The 20,752-nt window shown below is 49.4% G+C and overlaps 1 protein-coding gene across 6 annotated transcripts in view; it reads left to right on the forward strand.

Moving 5' to 3' along the window:
• The first annotated feature begins 287 nt into the window (after positions 1-287).
• The window catches only part of P2RY6 (pyrimidinergic receptor P2Y6), a 37,337-nt gene continuing 16,872 nt past the window's right edge, over positions 288-20,752 (forward strand). Inside the window, exons 1-3 of one of the 6 annotated variants that reach the window (XM_041730353.1) lie at positions 348-417; positions 19,076-19,119; positions 19,328-19,428. Coding sequence is in view for 2 of the 6 variants with exons in the window: in XM_041730350.1 (XP_041586284.1) it covers positions 19,083-19,119 (37 nt within the window). In the remaining 4 variants the exon portion in view is untranslated. Of the gene's footprint in view, positions 418-458; positions 509-10,635; positions 10,685-19,075; positions 19,120-19,327; positions 19,429-20,752 lie in introns of those variants that run through there. The other 5 variants (XM_041730350.1, XM_041730351.1, XM_041730355.1 and 2 more) reach the window with 5 other exon arrangements.

Below are 20,752 nucleotides of genomic sequence, written 5' to 3' on the forward strand. Positions count from 1 at the left end.
AGAAGACCTCAGGAATCACCACTTCCCACTGTCTCCTGTACAAAGAGGGAAACTGAGGCCAGGGAAGGGTAGGGGTGCCGGGACCTAGACTGGAGTCCAGGAGTCCCGATCCTTCAGCCAGAGCGCCGCCCCCGCCGCCTGCGGCCTCTTCCAGACTCTTATCCGCACTCCCCGGGCCCCAAGGGGCGGCGACCCGCCGGTCCAGGCTGGGCGGGACTCCAGGGGGTGCGCCCCTGCCCGCCCCGCCCCGCCCCGCCCCGCCCCCGCTCGCGCTCCGGCTGGAGGCGTGCGGGAGGCGGGGGGCGCGCCGGCAGGAGCCCGGGCCGCCAACGCTGCCGCTCGGTTTGCGGGTTCGCCTCCTCACGCCGGAGCGAGCGACGTTCCCCGCCTGGGGCTGCCGGGGGCTGCGTGGCCCAGGTAAGGGCTGTGCGGGGCGCGGGATCCAGGCGCAGGGGGAGGCCGGGGCGCGGTGAAGGGGGCCCGCCCGCTCCGGCTCGCAGCTGCCCAGGTGGGTTCCCAGGGCTGAGTGTGTGTGTGTGATGTTGACGGTGTGTAAGATGTGTAAGACGTTAGTATGAAATATGGGCAATGTGTGTGTGCTAAGCTGTGTGCATTAGTCTGAGGGGGGTTGTGTATAGTGTAACCAATGGATTGTGGGGTGTGGCCGCACGCAAGAGGTGTGTGTGGTACCTATCTACAGCTCTGGGGGACTGTGCCAGAGTAACCCAGGGGTTCCGTGTTGCCCGTAGTGTGTGCACACTGTGTGGCAGGAGCCACAGCACAAGGGTGCGTAAGTGTGTGTTGTGCCTGTTTTGAGATGTATAATCTGCGCGTGCCCCATCCGTGGCCCTGTGTGGTGTGCTGAGCCGGGTGATGGAAGGTGAGAAGCGTCTGTGTTGCCGTTTCCACCCACAGACTATTTTCCATGACCCTAGGGTGGTTCTTACTTTTCTACCCAGCACCCCTATAGGCTTGGAAGAGTGAAAGTTCACCCCGGATCTGGGTGGAGGAAGTATAAACAGTCTCATGCTCACACACACACACACACACACACACACACACACACAGCTTTTTTGAAGTCTAATTTTTTTAATCTTTAGAATTCATGTGGATTTTGCATTCCTCTCTGTAATATTTCTGCATTTGTTTTATTTCCTTTTTAAAAAGATTTTATTTATTTATTCATGAGAGACACAGAGAGAGAGAGGTAGAGACACAGGCAGAGGGAGAAGCAGGCTCCATGCAGGGAGCCCGATGCAGACTCGATCTCGGGTCTGCAGGATCAGGCCCTGGGCTGAAGGCACCGCTAAACCACTGAGCCACCCGGGCTGCCCTCTGCATTTGTTTTAATGTAAAAATATTGTACTGATAAGTGAATTGACTCAAGGCTCATCAGGGTTTATCCTATGGTGGGAGTCCTCTGGCACCTGTAGAGTAGGAATCCCTTGTCTGTCCTCCAAACTGCGATGGCAGGACTTAACACATCCTGGGGGAGTGTAGCAATGTGGTTGGTGTGGTTGTATGTGTGCAGCACTGTGGTGTTGTGGGCAACTGGAGTCATGTGTCACTGTGGGTACTGAATGTGAAGGAAGGGGTCACAGTGATGTGGGGGTATAGTCCCCTCAGAGGGGACTATAGTGGGGTCTGTTGGAGTCCAGCAGCAGGAGAGATGAGCTCCTGGGGAAGAGCCCTGACCATTAGTGAGATTCTGACGTTTTCTCCACTGGCTGGGCTGGAAGAGTCTGCAGGCCCCCCTGGGGACCACAGGGAAGGGGGTTCTCATAGCAGGCTACCAGCTGGGACTATTGAGGTGGTTGTGTTATCCAGGCTTGGTTAAATCCCAGCTCTGGCACTCTCTACATGTAGGACTTAGGTCAAAACCTCTCTGGACCTTAGTTTCTTCCTTTATGGAATGGAGACATTAATATATTTGCCTCATAGGGTCAGGGGATATAAGGATATAAAATTCTGGCACAATCTCCAGTACATAAAATCCCTTAATTGTTGGTGATAAAACTAAGTGCTGCTGATAAAACTATGATGGCTGTGATGGAGCCCCTACATAAAAGGGGTCCCTGCCTGCCTCAGGAACCTTGATTCCCACAGGAACAACGATTTCTGGGCAGAGCTGGGCAGGTGGGAATCTGAGAGCCTTCCATTTAAGTGTGTCTAGGAGATCCATTCCTGTCCCCAATCTCCATCACGGTTTATTCTCAGTGACTCTGTTTTCCTGGGAAGATACAGTCTGAAAGGGGAGGATGCCAAGTTTCTGGCAAGGCCTGGGGTGGAGTGTGGGAGGGAGGCTGGGGTAAAGTGCAGGGGTGGCCATGGGTCTTGGATGGTGGCGCCTCTCTCCTGACAGACGCTAGAGGAACAGTAAAATGCTGGCCTTGTGTGTGTGTGTGTGTGTGTGTTTGGGGACTGGCAGGGGCAAGGGTACCCTTTGCCTGGAATGAGGAAAGTCAAGAAGGGCAAGATCAGGGATGTTTGGTTCCTGGCCCCAGGCAGGCCCTGGGGGCTTGGGGGAGGCAGTGAGGTCAGCGTTAGAGCAGATGGGCCTGAGCTCCATGGTGAGCTGACCCAGGAGACCCCTAAAGCGGGGCTCTGTTTTGGGGAGGGGAATGTTTGCATTGGTGGAGCAAGAGCCCTTGTTCCTGATGACTTCATTGGGGCAGTTTAGAGAAGGTGCCTGGAGGCCTCAGAGGAGGAAGGGACATAGAAGGCAGTGTTGGGAGCTGTGGAAACATATTTGGGAGGGCACCTAAATATATCCACTGTGGTGGCGGGGTGCTGTGATGGGCTGGCAGTGAGGCTCGGGACAGAGCAGACGCAGACCAGTGTCCTCACTATCCCCAAGCAGAGAGTGCTCGGGCCGCAGTGACCCTGTGTGCTGCTCCAGGAGGCCTGGAGGACAGAACCTTGCTGGGTAGCAGGAGACCTGGCCCGGCCCTGACTGGCTGGGGGGCAAGGCCAGCTGTCTATTCTCAGCTGTCAGACTTCTTTTAATCCACAATTCCAGCTATAATCATTTGTGATTCTATAGCCCTTGCCCCAAGAATCTATAATCCCAAATCACACATTCCTTTTTTTTTTTTAAGATTTTATTTATTTATTCATGAGAAGCAGAGAGAGACAGAGACAGAGACAGAGACAGAGACATAGGTGGGGGAGAAGCACGCTCCCTGCAGGGAGCCCAAAGTGGGACTCGATCCCAGGACCTCGGGACTATGTCCTGAGCCGAAGGCAGATGCTCAACCACTCAGCCACCCAGGAGTCCCTCAACTCACATATTCTTAAAGTCTATAATCTATGTTCTAACTTCCTGTGCCCCAGCTGTAACACTCCCTGATTCGAACTTAAATGTTCAAGGATTCTGACCCTGGCTCTGGCAGCCTGACATTTGAAAGCTTATAAACTACCAGAGAGGGATCCCTGGGTGGCGCAGCGGTTCGGCGGGTGCCTTTGGCCCAGGGCGCGGTCCTGGAGACCCGGGATCGAATCCCACATCAGGCTCCCGGTGCATGGAGCCTGCTTCTCCCTCTGCCTGTGTCTCTGCCTCTCTCTCTCTCTCTCTCTCTCTCTGTGACTATCATAAATAAATTTAAAAAAAAAAAAAAAACTACCAGAGAAAATGTACCAGTGGTCACTTCTGCAGAATTGTTTGAGAAGCCCCAGGAAATCTCCCTCTATAGCCAACCACAAACACTGGAGCTGCTCCTCTGGGGTAAGGGAAGGTCCCTGGTAAAATGGCCACGTGCTCCCTGGGATGAGTGACAGTGAACCCCGAGGCCCTTCCTCAACAGAACAATGGAGGTACTAGGAACTCACAGCTTTCAGGGAAGGGGGTGGCCCAGGAGAGAGAGTGCTTTGGATCAGAGGTTGTCATCATTCCCCTTGGTAGGAAGGAATTGTGGGATCGCTGGGTTCCTGGAGGAGCCACAAAGAGGATGAAGGGAGAGGAAAAGAAATGGGACTGAGGAGATCCCAAAGGCAAACCTCACTATGTCTGAGACTCTCTAAGTAGCTTAGGTTATAGAGAAGACTCTTTTGGTGTTCCCATCATCAGCACCATTAATGCACAGCTGTGTTCGAACTCAGCATGGGCTGGGGATTGGAGGGCTGAAGGCCAGTGCTAGTGTCAGTGGTATGACTTTGCACAAGTCACTTGCCCTCTCCAGAACTCACTTTGGTCCTCTGGCAGACTTGGCAAACTGGCCCACAGGACTAAAACTCCCTGACCTCTCTGCTACCACTGACGACAGCAGCACCATTGTGGCCTCCCGGGAATCCCTGGGCCAGACTATAAACGGTAGCCGAATGGGTGGGGAGAGAATGAATAAATGAATGATCAGATGAAGAGTTATGAAAATACAGCACAAGGCACCATGACTGTGATCTCTCTTCTCTCCTCCATGCTCAGCCTCAGCACACATGTGAGAAACTGGTCTCAGAACTCAAAGAACTGGGGGGCTGGTCCTTTGGAAGAACCCGGGATTGGCTGAGAGTTATGAGACTGGGTGGGGTGGGGGGACTCCCCTCGTGTCACCCCTTGTCCTAGAGCATTTCCACTTCCAGCCCAGCCCTGAGCCTGCTGATTCACAATGCTCTCTGTGATTATTTCCCCATGACCACCCCTCCACCCCCAAGCTGATGATTGAAGGAAGGAACTGTAGTTTCCGGTGCAGCAGTTCTGGAGGCTGGGTGGGGAGCAGGAGCCTCCCAGAGGCTGGGAAGAGCAGAGGCCAGGCTGTGTGAAGCAGGGTGAGGACGAGAGTGGCCCACATCTGGGCAGTATTAGCATGAATGAAGAGGGGACAGATAGCATACTTATACCAGCGCCTACTGTGTGAGGTACTGTGCCCAGTCCTTATCTGTGTGCTCTCTGTCCTCCAGCCACCGTAGCAGGAGCAAAGGTGCCGGATACATTTTGGGCTTCTTCCTCCATTTGGTGATCTAGCCCCACTGCACCTGTCTCCCAAATATCTCTCCAATGGTCCCCTTGTCTCCAGCCCTGTGACTTTGGCTCAGCTCAGGAATCCTCACAGCCTCCCACTGCCAGCCCCATTCTTCCCTCCCTTTTTATTTTGGCTTCCAGGAAGCTCAGCCACCATCTTCGTCTAGATTTCTCTACCATTTTTTCTGCCCTGCCTCTAATAGGATCATTTGGCCCAAGTGGCTATTTTCTGTGCTGTCTCTAGCCCTGTAAGGACAGAGTTGTAAATTCTAAAACAAATCATAAGTAAAATCTGATATTTCCTAGATTCTTAGGAAGAGGTCCACTGGCTCCTTGAGGTTTTCACTTTTTTGTTTATTGCCTATCTTACCACACTGACTCTTACCCAGACATGGAGATGCTGGTGTAGTGGATTCACAATCCAAAGCATTGTGTTCAAATCCTGGCTCTACTACTACTAGCTATATGAATTTTGAGCAAGTTACCCAACCACTCAGTCCCTCAATTCCCCATCTGTAATACAGGGATGGTAATGGTGTGTACCTTATAGGGGTGTATGAGGATCGAACGAGATGTTATAAGCATTGTGTGTTTGCCTGTACAGTTGTTACCCGAATTGGCCTTTGCCATCTTGGAAAGGCCATCAGGAAGAGGGACTGGATCTGTATAGAATGTTCTATATCAGCGTTTCTCAAATGTCAATGTATGCCTGGATCTCTTAGGATCTGATTCAGTAGGTTAAGGTCGGGCCTTAGGGTGCATTTCTAACACACTCTCAGATGATGCCAATGCTCCTGAGTAAAGTTCACACTTCAGTCTGTGCCATGAGGACTTGGGTCAGGCTATGGCTGGAAACCATGGAGAAGACCCAGAGCGCAGTGGAGGAGCCTGGGACTGGTACCAACCCACACCATCCTGAAGTTCTGAGGAAGCTAGACTCCAAGTCTGAGACAAGGACTGAGATGCTCTTCTTCACCACTAGGTCACTGACACTCAGAAGATCTCAATAAATATAGATTGAATGATGAATGACTCAAAAATCTAGTGAAGTGGGGGCTCCAGGGAGGTGATTGGGCTCTCTCTACCTAGGAATGGTCCTGTCCCCGTTAGAACTCCTCTTTCCCACATTTTCCCCTTTAAGCTCCCATATTCAGAGTGATTAGTCTGTCTAAGGCCTCTTGAGCTGGTAACACACAGGCTGGTGACAAACAGGGCTGGGCAGGTTGAAGACCACACTCCTGAGAGGACCTTTGCTTGCTCCTCTGAGCATTCTAGGCAGGGCTTGTGTGGGATGGCTGAAGGGGATGGGCCAGACAAACCATCGTGTGTCTCCTTGGGGACCCCTTGGTCTCTCTGGGAGGAAGCCAAAGAAGGGCCTGGGCATCCAAGGACTCAGCTCTTCCCCCTCTGCCTCTTTCCTGGTTCTGAAAGATCTTTGTATGAAACTGGCTGTGGAGCTGATCAGTAGCCCTATGCAAGGCTGTATGTAAGTGCACATTTATGTGGGTGCATGTGTGCATGATGGGGATGGTGTGCCCCAGAGCATGGCAGGTGCCTGGGCATATGCATGTGTGTGGACCTGTGTGGGTTATATGGGGATGTGTAGGGCCTGGGTGTGCGGGTGTGTAACAATGAGGGACTGCACTCACTGGCACATGCTCCTTCCTCCTCTGCCAGTTCTCTGTGGCTCCTCTGTACTTCCCTATCATGGGAAACAGCAGACCCCAGGCTCTGGATAGAATGAGGTGCCCAGGTTGCAGAGAAGGAAAGCTGAGGTGCAGCAAGAGGGTCTAGCTTCCCCCTGTCTGAGGAGACCACCAGGCATGCTGCCTACAAGCCTCAAGTAGGAGTCAGGTCCCTTGGTGACCCCAGAGGGACCAGGTCTACCCCCTTAGCCTGGGGCCAGGTGGTCTCCTGTTTCAGAGAACTGAGGATTCCTCTTGGCTCCGGGGAGCAGCAAGGAGCCAGTGAGCAGTAGCCTTGGGGGCCTGGGATGTGCAGGACACTGCTCCTGCTGGCCAGTGGCTCATCACAGGCCTTCTCTGTGGTTGACTCATGTGGGCAGAAATGGCTTTATCTGACAGCTGGAGAAACCCAGATTCAGGAAGACGGGAGACTTACCCAGGGGAGTAGCCACAGCTGTACTGTGAGCCCAGCCCAGGCTGAGGAAGGGGGACCTTGAGACCTGGCTGGCAGTGGCTGCCTCGGGAGGGGACCCTGGAGGCAGGGTTCTAAGGTCAGCTTGGCCAGTTTGTGGCCAACACCTTACAATGAGGACATGGTGGGGAGGGGGATGTAAAATGTAAAGAGCTTGGCTATTGTACAGAGACTGAGGGGTTCCTGTTAGTGGTTGAGGGCAGGAAGGTGACTGTGGAGAGGTCAGTGCCCACATGCAGCAGAGGGTCCGAGGACCCAAGAGCTGGGGCTTTGGTCTTGGGCACACACCCAACATGAAGAGCCTACACCCAGAGCTAAGCTGGGAGGGCCTGGGCCTGAGTTAATCCTCTAAGCCTTCCTCCTCCTCTTGTGTAACTGCTTTTGTTCCTGGGGGAAAATCGAGAGCCTGCAGTGACCAGGAACCCCACAAATCTCCTGTGGTATCTGGGCCTGCCTGGGATTGTGGCAAAGATTGTCAAGCCTGGGAAAATGAAGCCTATGAACTGGAGGTTCACAGGAGTGGGCACATATGTTCATCACATGCAGAGACACAGGCATAGGCAAACATGCATGGAACAAACGTACACACTCCAGGGCTGCTCATGTGGACACACACATGTGCCACATACACACAAATGCACGTGCACCCCTGTGAGTACATGTACATCTTTCAGGTCAAACCCACACATGGCTGACACCCCTCCCTTGCAGACATGCGTGTACCTGACGTTCATCTAGTTACATCCTCTTCCAGCCCCCGGGGAACCTGAGGTAGGGGATGGGTGACCCTTCTAACTACCTCAAGCCTTCACCTTCTCCTCCCAGAATTCGTTTTCCTGGACCTCCTAGCCTTGTCCCTTTCCATGTCTCCCTCCTCATCTTCTTACCACAAGGACACAGGAGAGGCTTTTCCTGTCAGCTGTTGGCCTGCTGGTTGGGAACAGAGGTGGTTTTATTTTTTCTGAATTTCCACTTAGTTCCCATCAAGCACCAAGGGCCTGCTCTGGGGGCTGCCTCAGGGTCCCACAAGCATGAGGGGGCTATTTTTCAAACAAGCAAGGATGGTAAGGATATAACATCCCCTGTCACATGGGTAGCACCTAAAAGTTTGCAAACTGCCCTCTTTTTTTTTTTTTTAAGATTTTATTTATTTATTCATGAAAGACACAGGGAGAGAGAGAGGCAGAGACATAGGCAGAGAGAGAAGCAGGCTCCATGCAGAGAGCCCGACGTGGGGCTTGAACCCAGGTCTCCAGGATCACACCCTGGGCTGAAGGCAGCGCTAAACCGCTGTGCCACCGGGGCTGCCCAACTGCCTTCTTGACAGGGTCTTGCTTGTTCATTATGACAGCCCCGAGATATAGGTGCCTTCATTTCCTCCATTTGACAGCTTAAGAAACCGAGGCCCACAAAGAGCTGGGACCTGCCTGAAGTCCCACAGCAGGATGAGGGAGAGTTAACCAAAACCCTAGTCTCCTGAGCTTGCACTGGGGAGAAGTGGTTTCAGCCTCACGGGGCTTGGAGAACAAGATTGTGGCCTGTTCAAGCTGGGAGGATGGGGCAGGCTGCGACTACCAGGTGAGCCCAGTGGAGGAGCACCTCATACTCCTTTACCAGGAGTTGGCTGAGGGCATAGACAGCCCCTCATAAGTCGGCGCTCTGCCGTGAGGCTCAGCCCTGAGTCCACCCTTGTGGACATGCCAGAGGAGAAGGCAGGAGAGAGAACAAGGATACCTTCACCTTGTTGTGTGATCCAGGCTACTGCCTTCATATCTCTGGGCCTCATGCCCTCTCAACAATGGGATACTAGACTTGAGTGGAAAATTTGGAGCCTTCAGAAGGCTTCCCCATGGTTGTGAGTAGATGCTCCATGCCAGAGACCTGGTGGCCCTGAGCTAAGGCCTGTGCCCCAGAGCCCTGGCCTGCTTTTAAGATCCCCTGAGGCAGGGCCTGGCACAGAATGGGGACTTGGGGTTTGGGGTCTCCTCTGGACTGGGCAGGGGGTGGTGATGTGAGAAGAGGACCCGGCAACTCCAGATGGTGCCTGTCCAGCTTGGCTGAGATTGCAACCACATGGTTCTTTGCCCTTTACCCTTCCTTATGTTCCTCTATAGCATACTACCTGACCTGCTATGTATTTACTAAACTCATTAACTAAAATATACTAGTCTCTTTGCTAGAATATAAGTAATACAAGGGCAAGAGCTTTGTTTTGTGTTCTCAAGTGCCTTGGACATTACCTGCACAGAGTAGGTGCCCAATAAGTACTTGTAAAAAACAGAAAGAAAGAAAGAAAGAAAGAAAGAAAGAAAGAAAGAAAGAAAGAAAGAAAGAAAGAAAGAAAAGAAGAAAGAGAAAGAAAGAAAGAAGAAAGAAAGAAAGAAAGAAGAAAGAAAGAAAGAAAGAAAGAAGAAAGAAAGAAAGAAAGAAAGAAAGAAAGAAAGAAAGAAAGAAGAAAGAAAGAAAGAAAGAAGAAAGAAAGAAAGAGGGACGCGCCTGGGTGGCTCAGTGGTTGGGCACCTGCCTTGGGCCCAGGGCGTGATCCTGGAGACCCGGGGTCGAGTCCCACATCGGGCTCCCTGCATGGAGCCTGCTTCTTCCTCTGCCTCTCTCTCTCTGTGTCTCTCATGAATAAATAAATAAAATCTGAAAGAAAGAAAGAAAGAAAGAAAGAAAGAAAGAAAGAAAGAAAGAAAGAAAGAAAGAAGGAAAGAAAGAAAGAAAGAAAGAAAGAAAGAAAGAAGGAAGGAAGGAAGGAAAGAAAGAAAGAAAGAAAGAAAGAAAGAAAGAAAGAAAGAAAGAAAGAAAGAAAGAAGGAAGACCAATCTTAGGGAGGGGGAGGAGCTATCACAGCCACTCATCAAGCCCAAGCTCAAAGATGGATTAGAGCTGTTAAAGAGAATGGTGGCCTAGGCTCAGTTTTCCCCCAAATCACCCTCAATCTGAGGAGCCATCCTTGGCCCTTAGTGGGAGCAGGTCAGAGCTGGAATCAGAGCTGTAGACACCAGAGCTTTTAACTTCAGGGTCTCAGCTTCTTTTAATGGATCTTCCAAGCACTGTTAAGAAAACCAGGTCCATTGTTCCTGGTGGCATCAAGAAGCAGGGCCAGGACTCTCTCCAGATCTTTCTGAGAAAGGCCAGGACAGGGCTGAGAGGTGGGGTGGAAAGGAGGGGGAGAAAATGGTTACTGACGGGTGCCTCCCTATGCCAAGCCCAGTCCTTAAATGCTCTGTCTCAGGTGTTCATCCCAACAGCCCTCAGGCTAAGTGAGTGATACCCACTCCGCAGGTCAGCACACCTAGAGGATGAAGTGACTGCTCACAACTGGGTAGTAGTTGAATGAGCTCAAATGTTCTTGGGATTTGAGCCCCAGCCCTGCCTCTTGCCAGCTTTGTGCTGTAGGAAGTTACTTCCCCTCCTTGATTTCTTGATTTCTTGCTGCCTCCTGCAACTTCTGTGAAACACGCACGTGACAATTTGTGGCATAGGAACTGACTAGCTAGAGGGATTGGTCTGGGAGTCAGAATTTGCTCCAGCACTTCATGGACCAACGTGGAGCTCACTAACCCCTGGGTGAGTGTTCTGTGTCAGTACCTGAGCCCCTACCTCCTCTCAAGGCCTTGTGCACAGTCCACTGTGGGTCATCACAGGCTGGAGTGGGGTGGGAGAAGACTTGGGGGTCCTCCTCCCTTCCTTGTCTTGGTTGCACCTAGAGCCTGCAGCTGCACAGGGCAGAGGAGATGGGGACATAGGGACTGAGCAGGGCGTCAGTGGAGGGGTGGAATAGTAGAGACAAAATTGGGAGCCACATCATAGGTCTGGTTTGGAGTCTTTTTTTTTTTAATTTTTATTTTATTTATTTATGATAGGCACACAGTGAGAGAGAGAGAGAGGCAGAGACACAGGCAGAGGGAGAAGCAGGCTCCATGCACCGGGAGCCCGACGTGGGATTCGATCCCGGGTCTCCAGGATTGCGCCCTGGGCCAAAGGCAGGCGCTAAACCGCTGCGCCACCCAGGGATCCCCTGGTTTGGAGTCTTACGTAGCACGGGACAAGTTCCCTCTCTGGGCCTCAATGTTCACTCTATAAAATGGGGATAACACAATCTCTCCCTGAGTATTTGAAAACTGTTAGATGTTCTATGCTAGTGAGGATCCTCCAGGGAGGAGCTGGGCTCTGGGAGCTTATGGTGGGAGAGGCTAAGAAGGATTAGGTGGCCAGATGGGAGTACACAGAGAAGGCCCTTGGGAAACTCTTGCTTCTCCTATCCCAGCTAAATCTCAAGACAGCCTAGAGCTGACCCCTTGTGACTGGTGGGGAAAGTGAGTTCTTGAGTCCAAGTGAACTGCTGAAGGAGAGTGAAGTGGGGTGAATGAGTAAATCTGGGGAAGGAAGCTGGGTTAAAACTTTCCTGAGGTTTCTGCTGTTGTTCAACTCCTGCTGACACCTCAGGGGTGGGGTTAGGGTGGGTGGGTGGAGATAGGAACTGAGGCAGCACAGCCCTGGGATGGGCCCTGGATGCGTCCTGAAGATGCCTGGGATTCAACTATCTTGCCTGCTCTGGAAAGGTTCGCAATTCACGGACAGTCTCTCCACCCATCCACCTCAAATGATATGATAAATGAGAAGGCTCTTTGCAAACTCTAAAGTGCTGTGCCTCTGAGGGTAGATGTGATGTATGTGCAAGCCCCTGGGTATGTATGCACAAGTGAGAATGTGCAGCTTGTGAGTGTGTGTGCACATGTGTGCAATGTGTGTGCATGTACATGTTCCCCTGGCCTGGCTGGGTGGGGTAACTCCACGCTGCCCAAGGCTCCCCGCTTGGCTAGGTATTTGTCTCCTCTAAATTTCATAAAATCTTGTTTTGTGTGTGTTTCCTCACTGTTTCTGAGTTTACCCAAAAGGGGGCAGGCCATGGTCCAGAAACCTAGCAATTATCTCTGAGCCTGGTGACTCTTCTTCCCTCCTGCCCTCCCTCACCTCATCCTGTGGCTGTCTCTGGAGGCCTGGCTGCCTGGCGCTCCCAGCATGGCCTGGTCTGCAGAGCTGGGACCTTGCCTGGCTCCTCTGTGGTGGCTGACCAGCCACCCACTTTTCCTTCCATGACTCTATGCTGGCTGCTGTCATATCATTATCCCATTGACTCTAAACACTATACGGCACCCTCCAGAGGTACTCTTACTATTCCAGTTTTACCAGTAGGAAATGAAGCGTTAGTGAGGGGAAGTGGCTTTACCAGAGTTATCCAGCCAACTAGTGGCATTTCTGGAGTCTCAACCCCTGCCTAACTCTAGAGACGTTATTCTTAACTCTTGTGACTCACCTAGCGGGCATGTGCTGGCTGGTTGTCTGGATGAATAAATGAATGAAAGAACGAATGAATTGCTTGGTCAGTATTGAGCTGAAAGAGCAGGTGAAGTGATAATAACAATGGCTGCCATTTATTGAGCACCTACTGTGTGCTGAGTGCCCCAAAGCACTTAGATTGAGCCAACGAATACAACCAAGATTATTGTTACTGCATTTTGTAGTTGAGGAGGCTGAGGTTCAGAGAGGTTAAAGTGTGGGACCTGGGAGAATTTGTCCTCCCCAGAGGAGGGATGAATTGGCAGGGTCTGGTGACTGGTGCTCACTGTAGCAGAGGCCAGACAAGACTCTCAGGAAGCTGTGTCTACAAGGTTCTCCCCAATGACACTCCACCCCACCCCTCTGGTCCTGGGGCCATTTCCGCATTTTTCTCTGAAATAGGTTTCTATTTCAGTCTGAGGTGGTACTGCTGGCCCAGCTCTGACTCTTCCTCTCTGACTGTTGGCACGTCTGGTAAAGGGCCAGAGCCACAGCTTGGGCAAATGGAGATATCCTTCTGTTCCCCCAGCACTAGGGCTGGCCATGTCATTAACAACTCCCATGAAAGGGCAGACCCATGCAAGATGCAGCTGTAGGTCTATGCAGATGGCCTAGGCTAGGTCTGTGGCACCTGTGCTGGATGCCAGAGACCCAGGAGTGAGTAGATACAACTTTCCACTTAGCCAGCTTGGGACAGGTGCTGAGGCCTGGGTGGGTTAAATCTATAGTTGGGGGCAGAGCCTGGCATCCTGACTCCCAGGGCAGTACTTGTTTGGGGAACCTGAGACAGAGTGAGGACTATTCTGTGGCCTCAGGAGTGAGCTGACCTGTGGTGTCTAGGAGTCAGATCTCAGCTTAAAGGGATGACATAGTCTCTGTCAAGCTGGTGGGTTGAGAACCAGCCATTCAGGTCAGCAAAGTTTCCTGAGCATCTCCTATTAAGGAGCAGAGGTTGGGGGAACACTCTGTACAGGAAAAAGAAATCAGATGTTGAAATCCCAGCTGGGTTTTTTTTTTTTTAAGATTTTATTTATTTATTTATGAGAGATACAGAGAGAGAGAGAGAGAGGCAGAGACACAGGCAGAGGAAGAAGCAGGCTCCATGCAGGGAGCCCGATGTGGGACTCAATCCCAGAAATCCGGGATCACATCCTAAGCTGAAGGCAGAGGCTCAACTGCTGAGCCCCCCAGGCATTCCCCCAGCTGGGTTTGAATCTAGGCACCAGCATTTGCTGGCTGTGTGATCTCAGACAAGCTATCTAACTTCTTGGAATTTCAGTTTCCCTACTTGTAAACTGGGGTGATAGAGCATACCTGACCAACTCATGGAGTGGTAAACAAGATAATGCACATAGCATTACTGTAAGTTCTTAGGAAGTTTCAAATCACTCCCCTCCTCACCCTAGAGAGCTCTTCATCTGAAGGAGGAGATACTTCTTTAGGCAGCAGCTATTCTGATGGTTGATGTAAGAGACAAAATTTATAAGATGTAAGGATGAACACTTCGATTTGCCAACATTTGACATTATGGGGCACAGTCTCATTTCTCATATCACAAAGGGGAAACAGAGATTTGGAAAAGCTGATGTGTGAGGCAGCCAGAAATGCCTCTGTTATAAAAAGTTGCTGGAATAAATCCAATAGCCCCCAACCTGGGTCTCCTGACAAAGCCGGAAACCTCCCTGTTGTCTCCCAGCCTTAGTGAGATTCACTGAGGACTTACTTTGTGCCAGGCCTACACCACAGCTTTATTATAGAAGTATCTTTACAGTACAGTAACTACAACCATGAAAGGCGAATACTTTAACTTATGTTTAATAAGTGAGGAACCTGAGACTGGGAGAGTCACATAACTCATTCAGGTCATACAGCTAATAGAAGCAAAGGGAGGAGTCCGACCCAGGAAAGTCTAGCCCTGAAACCCATGACTCTCCTACTCCATGGGGTACTTGTTCCATAAAAGTTGTCAGGCTTCAGATCAGAAATACATTAAATAAGATGGTAAAATGTGAATGACAACATGAAAAAGGAGTAATTAGGAAAATATAAATCAAAATCATAATATAATACCACTTTATACCCATTAGGGTGGCTATAATGGGGCAGACAATAGCAAATGTTAGGGGGAGAGTGGGGAAATTGGAACTCTCATACATTGCTGCTGGGAATGTGAAATGGTACAGCCACTTTGGAAAACAGTTCGGTGACTTCTCAAAAATTTCAATGTAGCATTACTATAGGACCCAACAATTCCTCTCCTAGGTATATACCCAAGAAAATTGAAAACATATCCACACAAAAACTTATATACAAATGTTCATAGCTGTGTCATAGCTGTGTCATCCCTAATAGCCAAAAAAGGGAAACAACCCAAAATGTTCGTCAACTGATGGAGAAACAAAACACGGTACCCTCCAATGGAATATTATTCACCTGTAAAAATGAAATTCTGATCCATGCTACAACATGTATGAATCTTAGACATTTTGCTAAGTGAAATAAACCAGAAACAAAACGGCACATATTATATGGTTCCATTTACATGAAGTATCCAGAATGGGCAAACTCCCAATACTGGAAGTTAGTAAGTAATTCCCACAAGATGGAAGGAGAGAGGAATGAGAAGTGCTAATGGGTACAAGATTTCTTTTGCACAATCTTGTGAATATGCTAAAAGCTCCTGAATTATACACTTTGAAAGTGTGAATTTTATGGTAGGTGAATTATATATTAAATATTTAGAAAACAGAAGCAGAAACATACAGGATCCACTGAAGGTTGAGACTAATGTGGATGCTAAGGTGGAAACACAGGGAAATTCGACCATGAGCTTCTGGCAGCTGGAACAAAGAGGCAGAAGCAACCTCCCAGAGAAAGAAAGTGCCAGCTCCTGAGGAAAGCCAACTCTTCCAGGGCTTCACTCTTGGGCGAGATTCCTACAAGCCTGAGTTGGCTGACTATCATAATAAATTATCAAAAACACAAATTTCCTACATCTCCCACCTGAGGTTCTGATGCAAGTAGTATCCAGAACTGTGAATGGCCTGTGATTTTACCATACATCCAAGCTGACAGGTTAGCCTACTGCATTTTCATGGATGCTGGTAGAAGACACCTGGATGAAGAACTTTGTTGGGAATGAAGAACTTTGGTTCTTCTGGTGGGAAATGAAGTAACAGAAGCAGGGAGAATGTGAGTATTAGGACTGGCTCATCAAGCCCCAGTTCCCACAAGGCAATAGGACATGAGGCCAGATAACACCTGCACACATGGTGGGTTGCATTCCAAGAGAGGAGCCTGGACCTGAAGCAACTAGAATCTTTTATAATGGGCAGTCAGCCTGCCTGACCTTTGGCCCAGAGGAAGGCATCACCAAATGTGTAGGGTTTTTCCCTCCTGACGTCAGCCAGCTCTGACACCAACTCTGAAGTGTAGCACAGACCTCCTAGGTCAAGGGCTCCATCCCACAGGACAAGACTGCCCCGACCCCCATTCAGATGCCAGTCACAAGTCCTAGACTTCTGCTTCTGACTGACTGGCTTCCTTCAACCCCCATCTCAGGTTTCATAATTTGCTTGAATGGCTCACAGAACTCAAGAAAGCACTTCATTGAACTAATACCAGATTATTATTATTATTATTAATTTTTATGATTTTATTTATTTATTTGAGAGAGAGAGAGAGAGAGAGAGAGAGAGAGAAAACATGACCAGAGGAGGGACAGAAGGAGAAGCAGACTCCCTGCTGAGCAAGAAACCTAACACGAGGCTCAATCCCAGGACTCTGGGGTCATGACTTGAGCCAAAGGCAGATGCTTAACCCACTGAGCCACCCAGGAGCCCCCTATAGATTATTATAAAGGATACAGGAACAACCAAATGGAAGAGATGCATAGGGCAAGGTATAAGGGAAGGGGCACCATATTCCCAGCACTCTGATGTGTTCACCAACCTGGCAGCTCTCCAAACCCTGCCATTTTGGGTTTTTTATGGAGACATCATTGTATAGGCATGATTGCTTAAATCACTGGCCATTGGCAACTGACCCAATCCCCAGCCCCTTTCCTTTCCCTGGAGATTAGAGAGCAGGGCTGAAAGTTCTAAGTTTCTAATCAAGATTTGTTCTTTCTGGCAACCAGCCCCCATCCTGAAATCATTCAGGGGCCTGCCAAGAGTCAACTTATTAGAACAAAAGATGCTCCTATCATGCAGGAAATTCCACAGAATTTAGGAGCTCTGTGTCAGGAATCAGGGACAAAGACAATATATACATATATTTTTAAAGATTTATTTATTTTAGAGAGAGTATGAGTCGGGGGAAGTGCAGAGGGAGAGAGAGAATCTTAAGCAAACTCCCCACTGAGGGCAGAGCCAGACCTGAGGCTCGATCCCACAACCCTGAGATCATACCTGAGCCAAAACCAAGAGTCAGCTGCTTAACCGGCTGAGCCACCCAGGTGCCCCTCAAAAATATATTTCTTATACTACATATAAAAATTACCATTTTAACCTTTTTGAATGCACAATTTAGTGGCATTAAGTACATTGTTGTGTAACCATAACTACCATCCATCTCCAGAACTTTTTTGTCATCCCAATCTGAAATACTGTACCCACTAAATAATAACTCCGTATTTCTCTCTCTCCAGCCCCAAGTACTCAGTATTCTTCTTTCTGTCTCTATAAATTTGACCATTTTAGGTTCCTCACATAAATGGAATTATATAGGATTTGTCCTTTGTATCTGGTTCAGTTCACTTAGCATAATGTTTTCAAGGTTCACCCATGTTATAACACGTCAGAATTTCCTTCTTTTTTAAGGCTGAATAGTGTTCTATTGTATGTATAGACCACTGTTCATTCATTCTTCTGTTGATGGACATTTCGGTTGTTTCTACCTTTTGGCTATTTTGAATAATGCTACTATGAACATTGGTGTATACCTATCTATTTGAGTCTATTTAAAAATAAGTTTCAATTATTTTTAGCTTGATGTGAAATTGCTGGATCTTATGGCCGTTCTAGGAGTTTGAGTTCTATGAGTTTGTTCGTTTGTTGTTGAGAAACTGCCAAACTGTTTCTCAAAGTATCTGTACCATTTTACATTCCCATAAGCAATGCAGGAGGGTTCTAGCATCTCCACGTCCTCACCAGTTCTCGCTATTTCCTGTTTTGTTTTGTTTTGTTTTTAAATAGCCATCCTAATAATGAGTGTGAGGTGGTATCTCATTATGGTTTTGACTTGAATCTCCCTAATGATGAGTCATGTTCAACATTTTTTCTTGAGCCTATTGGCCATCTGTATGTCTTCCTAGGAGAAATTTCTATTCAAGTCTTTTGACATTTTTTGAATTAGGTTGTTTGGTTTTATGTTGTTGAGTTATGGGAGTTCTTTGTGTAATGTGGATATTAATCTTTTATCAGAAATATAATTTGGAAATCTCTCCCAATCTCCAGGGTTGCCTTTTCACTCTGTTGATAGTACCCGTTGATGCACTAAAGTTTTAAATTTTGATGAAATCCAATTTATCTGGGGTTTTTTTTGTTGTTGTTGTTGCCTGTACTTTTGACATCATATTGGTCAGGGCTGCTTTGATTGCAAGTGACAAATGTAACTGATGTAGGCAAGAAAGATTTTAGTTATTGTAAAGAAAAAATTGAAGGTAGACCTAGATCTGGTCTGGTGAAAGCTAGCAGTTACAATGATGCCATCAGCATTCTTTTTGTATCCTTTCTACTTGCTTCCTACATTCTCCTGCAAGTTCTTCCTAGAAGCACTAGGCTTCCATGGCCCTCACAACTAATATTCCTACAGAAAAGGGGAGAGAACCTTTCATACTGGTTCCATCAAAATTCATGGAGCAAACTTTTTTAAAAAATTTATTTATGATAGTCACACAGAGAGAGAGAGAGAGAGAGAGAGAGAGAGAGAGGCAGAGACATAGGCAGAGGGAGAAGCAGGCTCCATGCACCAGGAGCCCGACGTGGGATCCGATCCCAGGTCTCCAGGATCGTGCCCTGGGCCAAAGGCAAGCACTAAACCACTGCGCCACCCAGGGATCCCTCATGGAGCAAACTTTGATTGGTTTCCCCTAAACAGGGGTCTGTGTGGATGCTTTAACGATCAGCTCTGGGTCAGGTGCCCACTTGGAGTGGACAAAATTTCCATGCAATGGGAGAAGGATCTCCCCATAGCAAGAGATGCTTGACAGGCAATCATTCTTCCCTAGAAGAGGTCTCGGAAAGGACATCCCTCACCTCAGGCTTCCCATGGGGAGCACCGAGAGAAGTAGAAGAAATCCTTTTAGTTGCTCCCTGCAGACTTCATTCCCTGGAGGAAGCCCTGTGACTGGTGGGAGGGTGAACCCCAGCAAGCTGGGTCCCAGGCAGGTTGGGTGGAGAATGGAGGGGCTGGATTTCCCTGGTACCTGAGAACCTCCCTAATCGAGCCCTAATGTAGGAGCTTAGAATATGTGCCTCTGGAGCCAGACTTCCTGGCTCCTAGTCCAGTAGCTGTTCTTTCTACTTGTGCTACATTGGGTAAGTCAGCTAATGTCTCTGTGGCTTGGTTTCCCCACTCGAGGTACTAAATGGAGGTAATACCAATCTTATCTCACAGGGCCATTATGAGGATTGAATGGAGTATGGTACATCTGGCACACAGTAAGTGTTCAATAATTATATCAATAGTAGTATTAGTTTGCCTCTTTTCCAACTGCATTTGCTGATACACCAGCAGCTCCAACTATGTTCAGCATCCCTCAACATGCCTCACCTAGTCTCAACCCATTTCCGCCTGAAATGCCTTTGCCTCCATGTACACTTGGCCATTTCATTGCTGCCTCCTCCACTGAGCCTTCCTTGTCTGCAGAACCATCCCTCCCTGCCGGGACTCCTGCAGGACTCCAGAGCACCGATGGCTGCCTCAGATTATGGGGCTTCAGGTGCCTCATCTCCACTGAGCTCCTGAGGGTAAGAACTGGATCTTCTCTGTCTGTGAGCTCACAGAATAAGTCTGCCAGCAGCCGATGTGAAGAGAAGGCAATCCAGGGGTGGCAGAAAGAGTACTGAGTGAGGAACAAAGGTCTCAAACTGAAAGTAGCTCTGGGCCCAGGAGGTTGCATGTAAGGGCCAAGGGCAAGTGCTAAGAACAGAGATGGCAGCGAGGCCCTGGTTTGCCTTAATCATCAGGCCCTGAGGAACCATAAAATTCTTAGGCAGGGGAGTGGTGAGGTCAGATATTTGCTGAGCCAAGATCCCTCTGGCTGAGGATATGGAAGACAGAGCAGCGGGTAGATGTGGTCTAGGTTGAGGTGGGGACCACAGGATGAGACAAAGGGACAGTTTGACAGATGTAAGGATGGAACACAAACAGGGCTTGGTGGTTGATTTCAAGTAAGACCTCAGACTTCCCACTAGGGAAGTGGCAATGGGCATGCCCTGCCCCACTGGTCTCTGTGGGTGAAACTGAAGGATGGCAGGCACCTGGCACTGACTACTTTAAATAGTAACCGTATCTCCCGTGTAGTCCCATATACTCCCCCAAGCCCATGACCTTCCCTGGGTGGGGTCCAAGTCAAGCACAAGCCCAGACACTGAGGAGGCTTCATCATATCTATAAGCTCCAGGGACCAGAACTGGGCCTCTTCACCCAGCCCACCCTGGGAAAACTGGTGGGGCTGGGGACAGGAGTGGGGCCTGGCTGAGCAGTGCTGATGAGATCATCTGACTCCCTTGGGCAGGGTGGGACCAGCCCAGGCCACAGTTCCCTGGAGCAGATGGCATATGATTTCTTCCTGTTTTGTCCTCCTCAGCCTTGCAGAAACACAGGCTGGTATGGAAGGGGGAGTGCCCCCAGGGAACAGTGCTGGGCACAAGGACCAGGGCAGGGCCAGACTCTTGTGCTGTAGGAGCTCCAGCCCTCACCAGCTGAGTCTCCTCAAGAATCATGAATCCAGGTGCCCACTGACAGGGCCAGGACTAGGACCCAGGTATTCCATCTCCCACGCCTGACACACACTCAAGGCCCAGAGAGCCATGTTTATTGCAGGAACCAAATGCCTCTCTTCTCTGGGCCTCCATTTCATCAGCTGCAAAATGGGTGTAAAGTGGAAGAGAGAACCCAGGAAGCTCTAAGTTTTCTCTCCCCATATGGAAAGAAGAAGGTCTACATGGGCCTGACAGTTGGAGCAAGTTATCCTCTGGACTCTTCACGTACCCAGGAGAGGAGAGTCAGACTGAAACATCAGCTTTGGGAACAGGGTACAGGGGCAGAAGGCTCTGCATGGACTCACTT

Source organism: Vulpes lagopus, chromosome 15, assembly GCF_018345385.1.
Source record: "Vulpes lagopus strain Blue_001 chromosome 15, ASM1834538v1, whole genome shotgun sequence".
Taxonomy (NCBI): domain Eukaryota; kingdom Metazoa; phylum Chordata; class Mammalia; order Carnivora; family Canidae; genus Vulpes; species Vulpes lagopus.